Source organism: Ahaetulla prasina, chromosome 1, assembly GCF_028640845.1.
Source record: "Ahaetulla prasina isolate Xishuangbanna chromosome 1, ASM2864084v1, whole genome shotgun sequence".
NCBI lineage: Eukaryota > Metazoa > Chordata > Lepidosauria > Squamata > Colubridae > Ahaetulla > Ahaetulla prasina.
In genome coordinates, this window is record NC_080539.1 from 117,765,575 (window position 1) to 117,772,996 (window position 7,422).

The 7,422-nt window shown below is 43.1% G+C and overlaps 1 protein-coding gene across 1 annotated transcript; it reads right to left on the reverse strand.

Annotated features, from left to right (window-relative positions):
- Positions 1 to 832: 832 nt before the first annotated feature.
- Positions 833 to 1,825, reverse strand: GPR6 (G protein-coupled receptor 6). Its single transcript, XM_058163866.1, has one exon. It carries the CDS (start codon positions 1,814 to 1,816, stop codon positions 833 to 835), a length of 984 nt encoding a protein of 327 aa, XP_058019849.1. The 5' UTR covers positions 1,817 to 1,825.
- Positions 1,826 to 7,422: the final 5,597 nt, after the last annotated feature.

Here is a 7,422-nt window from a genome sequence, read left to right on the forward strand (position 1 = left end):
CATTCCTCCTTGTGACAGGCTTTCAAGAACTCAAAGATTGGTATTTTATCTCTCCTTACCCTTCTGGAAAATTATGTTTATTATTAATTATATTTTATATAAACAAAGATTAAAGCTGGGAATTTCCAGCAAGCAAAGTTAGTGAGTATTCTAAAGCTGCTTTGCTGTTCTTTTCTTTTAATGGAAAATAAATTACTACTTACCAGAAAGTAAACAAACAAAATAGTTTTATTTTGTTTCCTTGTTTTATGATATGATTTCTTTTTGTAAAGAATTTATGTAAAGGTACCCAATGAATGTTTCTTGTAAATAAAGGTGAAGCAGTGCAAAACATTGATGGTGTTTTTAAAACCATTAAAACAGTTCAATACAGAAGAAAAAATGTAATGAATTTGTTTATTTGTATACAAAATGTCATAATTTATCAATACTGTGCAGCAAAATATATTAAAACTCACATCCCAAACTAGACAACATTTCACTTATTTTCATTCTCTCTTTGCCCTTTGAAAATGGCAATACTGTTTTGGCAGTTCAGCAGCTAAAAATAAAGTGCTATAATTATGCAGTCTTGGAATGCCTTCACTTCACAAATACAATGTACAATCTTGTATACATCCATGGTTTTTTGTTTGTTTTTAGTTTAGTTTCACATAACCAGAAACTCCAGACCTGTCACATTCTCAAGAATACACATACATAAAGTGCTACTGTTTAAACATCTCCCCCCAAAACAATTTCACAACATGGATCTGGTTCATACCAGGCACTGTAATTCACAAAAAGTTGAAAATTGTCACTTTGTGCAAACCCACACAGAGGGAGAAGTCACTTAAACATCACTGGGGGATCTTGAACGAAAGGACACTTTGGATTGAAAGCAGCCACAGAAAAGAACCCACATAGACCTCTGAATTTCTTGGTTTCTGTAGGCATAAATTATGGGATTGATCATGGAGTTGTAGGTAGCAGGTAAAAGTGTGGCATAAGTGTACACCGCAGGGTAGTTTGAATCTCCAATGACACAGTAGATAGCAAAAGGTAACCAACTGGCTCCAAAGGTCCCAAGGATGATAGCAAGTGTAGAGACTCCCTTTTTGGTTGCAACATAGTGAGATGCAGTTAAGAAGTGCTGTTGGAGTGCGATTTGATGTGCATGCCTACAGACTATTTTGCAGATTTTGATGTACAGGTGGAGCATAAGGATAAAAATGAAAAAGAAGGAGGCAGACAACAAAGTCACATTGCTTTTGGTCAAAGGTCTGACAATACTACATGATGAATAATCTTCCATACAATTCCAGCCTAGGACAGGCAATAGTCCTAAGCAGAGTGAAACCCCCCAGGTGATGATTAGCATCATATGAATACAAAAAACAGTCTTCTCAGAGTAATAAGTCAGTGCATTGTATAGAGAAAGATAACGATCTACTGTGATAGCTAATAAGCTACTCACAGAAGCAGTGAAAGAGGCAACTAGGAAACCAACGGTAATAAGGCTGATGGTTTCTGACTGGATCACATATTGGAATACAAAATTAAGGATCAGGCCAACTCCAGCCAAGAGGTCTGCCGTGGCCAAGCTCCCGATCAGCACAAACATTGGGGTTCTCAGATTGGGAGTGTAGAATATAATGGCCACCACGATGGCATTTTCACAGGCAATGATGGTTCCCGAGATGCAGAGCATAATATCCCAAGGATTGAGGATAAAGATGGGGAGCTTGGAGGAAAATTCCAGTGAAGAATTGCCACTGCTGCTCTGAATCCAAGGTGCCGGAGCCCCAGTCTCATTCAAGGGGACGCTTTCATTCATTTCTGCCACCGCCGGCAAAAGCCACCTGTGCAAGGAGAAAAAACAGAGAAAGAAGAAAAAGGGGGAGGTTAAAATAAGGCAAAATCCGTTTTCCTGCAGCCTCTGAAAATAAATAAGGCGAAAGAGGGCAGAAAGAAAGGAAGGAAGGAAGGAAGGAAGGAAGGAAGGAAGGAAGGAAGGAAGGAAGGAAGGAAGGAAGGAAGGAAGGAAGGAAGGGAGAGAATGAGGAAGAAAGAGTGAAATCCAGCAGGGAGATGAAGGTAATATACGAAGGAGGGAGAATTATTCTAAGTCTAATCGGAGCAGGAGGAAGAAACAAATGAAACGGAAGCCGGTTCGTATCGGTTACTGAGTCCAGCTTGCAGAAGCCGCGGAGTGCTGTCCGTGGTGCTGAACCTCAAGTTTCCTTCCTCCTGACAGCAGAGTTGTCGGGCGCCTTCCAAGCCTAAGTGATGGGCTAAGACCCCAGTCCTTTAAAAAGCCTCTATTTGCTACCAGGAGCAGCGCGCCGAACACTTTCTTCTCCCCAAGGCTACCATTCTCCCACCTTACCCGCCCCCGGAACCGGCAGACCCACTTTCTTACTCGGATTCGATCTCAAAGCTGACGGCTGCTTCTCATGGGTCTCCCTCTGCTGCTTTCGCCGCTGACCGCCGCAAACCTGCTCCCGTCGCGTGGCTGCAAAACCCGTGCGGTCTCCTCTTTGCCTTTGGCGGGCAGGAGCCGAGGAGGCGGAGAATCGGCTGCCGCTGCTCTTCACCCTCCGTAGCTCAAGAGTGAGGGAGAAAAGAGCGGGAGCCTTGAGACCGCGCTGAGTCTGACGTAAATGAGAGAGCGAGGCGAGAGGGCAGGGCGAAACTCTCCGTGCGCTCACATGGAGCTCCGGCGTCGGAGCGCCAGCCCAGCGATGTAGGGGGGCGGAGAAAGGGCGCGGAAAAAACCTCCCCAGACGGTGGCATCAAACTAGGGAAAGGAAAAGCGCTGCCGAGCTCCCGGGGACGGGAGGGGGAACGTAAAAAAAAGGGGGGGCATATAGTAATCCCAGTCACAATTCGGAGAAAAGGAAGAGTGGAGAGAACGTATGGACCTATAGGAAGAAATCCGAATGTAGCTGGAGGGGAGGAAAGTGCTGTGTTGTGGAAGGGATCCATTGTAAACCTGAGGGAGAGAGGACGGGGGCGGGGGGAATGGGGAGAAGGGGGATCCCGGCGTAAGGGGTGCTCCCCGTTGAGGGCAGAGCAAAGGGACTGACCCTTTGATGCCAACGATAACCACTTTCTGAAGATTAGAGATTTCCCGAAGCCTGAGCCGTTACAGTGAAAGCAGTAGGGTGATCCACGAAGTGTAGAGTGAATACAATTGGCAGCTAATCTTCCAGGTCCTTCAAAGGCTCTCTATGCCTGTTGGCAAACCTGTGCTGTGTTGCACTTGCCTTGGCCAGTTGAAAAGCGGTACTTGCATGAAAGTAGCTCAATAGGGGGCAGCATGTAGCCAACCTTCTTTTTTAATCTAGGAAGCAAAGTAGGATAAAATGTGGATGTTAATTTAGATGGGAAACCAACCGAGATTTCAGGAGCCTAGATTAGATTGGAAATGGGAAAACACATCCTGGGATTTTCCTGTGGCCAAGAAAAGTTGATCCATGTGCAATAGACTCGTGGGAGTCAAGCTTGACAGGAGGGTGTCTTTTACCACTCGGAACGCATAGATAGGTCTTGGTTCAGAGTCGAAGAAATTGGCTCATTTCTTGTCAACCTTCTTCCTTAAGTGTGAAGACTGGAGGGTATTCCGTGAGCTGTAGGGGAAAAATGAAATGTTTAAAAAGCTAAATAATTAATTAACAGAATACTTTTGGTGCAAATCTCATATCTTGGCATTTTTAGAGAAGTCAAAAGAGTCTCTTCTAGAGGCTACATCAATAGAATAATCTTTAGAGTACGAATAGTTTTCTCCAATTTTGTGCCTCCAAACTGTAAAATGATATTTCCTAAAACTGAAATCCTACTAATCTGGAGACACAGATTGGACAAAACAGCAGGTAAATCTGTTCCTGCAGATTCTTGTTCTATAAAATGCACTTTCACAAATGAAGTCCTAGTTAAAAATGCATCTTGTTGAATGGATTTAACTGAAATGGTGGTAGTCATACATGAAAGCCATTTTTTTAATTGGATAAAAAAACTGAATTAAAATCCATCCACATATGTAATAACATATTTGGCTTATATTATATCACACTTTTTCACGTCCTTTTTTACCCAAATGTGTAACAAAAATGAAAAAAATAGTTAGCAATTCTTACTAGAAATGATGAAAAGCACTAAGAAAATATGCATAAGTTTCTTACTAATAACTCACACCTAATGGAATGATCCTCTATGGATGTGCCACTGGTTCAAAGGGGGACAAATAATATTCTGTTTTTACATTATGATTCTGAACGGCATTATCAGATAAAGAAGGCAAACTGAAATTGCCTCATGACCCTGGAAGGGAAGAAGACAGATAATAAAAACCATTTTGTCTTTTTCATGGTGAGAAGGGACAATGTTTGTATTAGAAGATGCTAGTATTTATTTATTGTATTTATTTAGAAATGTCATATTGCCACCTATTCACACATGGTGATTCAAGGTGGCTCACAAGTATATAAAAACACCATATAAAAGAAATAAAAAGAAAAATAGCCAGGTCACCCTGGCAATCACACACATTCATATTAGCCATTTAATGGGCTCCATCCTATGGGTTCTCCAGGCCTGCTGGCAGAACTACATCTTTAGAGCCTTCCAAAAGAGTGTTAGTGGAAACTAGTCTAATCTCTGTGCGGGGTGGGGGGATGATGTTCCAGAGGGAGGAAGCCACCATGGAGAAGACCCTTCTTCTGGGTCCTGCCAGATGTATCTCCTTAGGGGACGGGACCTGCAACATTCCTTGCCTCCCCACTCTAGTGGGTTGGGTAGATGTGACCGACAAGAGACGGTCTCTCAGCATCATTAGAAAGGGCTGGCTTGTAGTCTCCTTAGAAAAGCAGAATGTAGAGGCAATGGATCATCCCATAGTAAGGTCATCCTATGTTATCAGGTTCTACATTCCTGCATTAAAGGTCACATTGTAATTGCTTACACTGTTCTTGTAAATCTCGCCATTTCAAAGGGCATATAACCTGTAAAGGGGTCAGGGCATGATGGCTCAGAGGTTAAAGATGCTGAGCTTGTCAGCTGAACCTGAGCTGACCTGAGTGAGCACCATGCAATGGAATGAGCTCCCATTTCTTGCCCCAACTCCTGTCCACTGAAGCAATTAGAAAGCATGCATATGAGTAGCTAAATAAGTACCACTTTCGTGGGAAGGCAACACCTTCTGTGCACCTCAATGTATAGTTATGCTGGCCACATGACCAGAGAATGTCTTCGGACAACACTGGCTTCCTCTGCTAAGAAACAGGGATGAGCACACTGCCCCCTAGAGTTGGACATGAATAGACAGGGAAACCTTCACCTTTATAACCTGTAACCTTGTTGGATTTAGGGTTCTTCCGCATTCTTTTGGTGAGAAGCCCAGTAATTATAGTAGTTGTGGATGCAAATAAAAGATACTTTGTTGCATCTGTCCCCAAACACTTTGTTTCTTTACTTAAGTGGCATTTTTTCACAACAGTTCCTTCAGTAGCAGAATTTTAAAAGGCCAAAACCGTATATTTTAATAATATACATGCTGCTGTTTATTAGTATTTTATTGCTGGAGTTCTGGAAAGAGTGCTTTATAGTTTATGCATTCATTTAGTATTGTTTTCTTAATTTTAGAGCTTCATTAATACACTGTTGCATTTTTATGTCTGTATTTTCCTCATTGCCCTTTGGTCAAAGGTGCAAAAAACACTTTATAAATATTTAAACAAATGGGCCTGAAACAGCTCTCAGACAACCCACTGCTATGCCCTGTGTTTTATGGAACTGATTTTCAAATAGCTTTACAAATGACAAAATAAATAACTTCACACTTAAATTCTAGTCCTAGCTCAGAATGATCCATTGTGGTCTTATGCAACTTTCTTCAAGGGAATATTGGAAGGAAGAATATTCAAAACAGGAAGCAGTTCTCTTATATTTTTATTACATATGTATTCAATAGATGTTCCCATCCCAAAGAAAATGTAGGCTTTGTTAAAACAAAGGTGACAATTAAATTGCCTTCTCACATTCATCTGAGAACATGAAAAGCTACCTTACAAGAATTTAATCTGGTGTGCCCCCACAAGTTCCAAAATACCTTTGGCCAGTGGTGGGATTCATGTAATTTAACAACTGGTTCCCTGCCCTAATGATTTCTTCTAACAACCAGTTTGCCAAACTGCTGAGTAAGTTAACCACCAGTTCTCCTGAAATGGTGCGAACTGGCTGAATCCCACCACTGCCTTTGTCTTTTTGCATCCAAGCACTGCACAACCCTAATGAGTTCTGTTTGTGGAACTGAGAATGCAAATGACCATCTGTCTTCAAGGAGTATAAATCCTTCCGTTTCTCAACCATCCAGTCAGAGCTAAAGAAGCTTCTTGGATGAGAAGCAAAACGTCTTCAAAGAAAAACTAGAAAGTCCAGTTGCCTCTTGAAAAAGCACCTTTGGGTCATTTATGACCTGGATGGCTGAGAATCTCTATAGGCGTTGGTTGAACTGGTTTTTTTTAGCAATCTGATGAGATTTCGATTCCCTTTGGAAACCTTTTGAAAACAGCTTATTAGACATTTATCACTCACAACGTTCATCATTCTTCAGAAGGCGGCCAGTGTGCCTCCAGTCAAATAATGGGGCAGTTCAAAACTTGGTCTCTAATCAGTTCCACCTTCAGGGTTGTCTGGTTGCATTTGTTTTCCCAGCAAATGGGGAAAAATCCTCAATTGTCTGTCATGGTCAGATCATTCACTCCTTCGACTGGACTTTTGAACCGCCAACCCACACCGCAGGGAGATGGAGCTGGTTCACTGGTGGACCCGGAAAGGTTTCTGACAGAGCTTGGGCCGTTTCCTGAGGGCCTAGCCCATGGCTCGGCTGAGGAACTAGTCGCTGCCTGGGAAAGGGCGGCGATGGGGGCTTTAGACCGCGTCGTGCCTTTGCGGCCTCTGACCCAGCGCCAATCTCGACCAGCTCCCTGGTATTCTGAGGAGCTGAGAGAGATGAAGCGCCGGAAAAGATGCCTAGAGAGTGACTGGAGGTCCAGCCGATCTGAATCCGATCGAACACTGGTAAGGTCTCATATTCAGACCTAACTAGTGGCGATAAGAGTGGCAAAACATAATTATTTTTCCGCTCTTATTGCATCGGCAGATAACCGCCCAGCCGCCCTGTTTAGGGTGACCCGCTCCCTTCTTGTGCAGGGAGCTCGGGAGGACCCCTTGCAGGGCCGTGCTGAGGATTTTGGACAATATCTGTTCGATAAAATCGCTCGGATCCAGGATGGTTTGGACGCTGATTGGGTAGATTCGGGTGGGATGACATAGGTAGTTCTTGAGAACGTTATCTGGGGACAGTTTGATGCTGTGACTCCCGAGGACATGGACAGGATACTGAGGAGGCTGAATGCGACCACATGTTTATTGGACCCGTGT

What these genes read in the sequence shown, in the direction of transcription:
- GPR6 (XM_058163866.1), bottom strand. Translation starts at nt 1,816, where the DNA reads ATGAATGAAAGCGTCCCCTTGAATGAGACTGGGGCTCCGGCACCTTGG.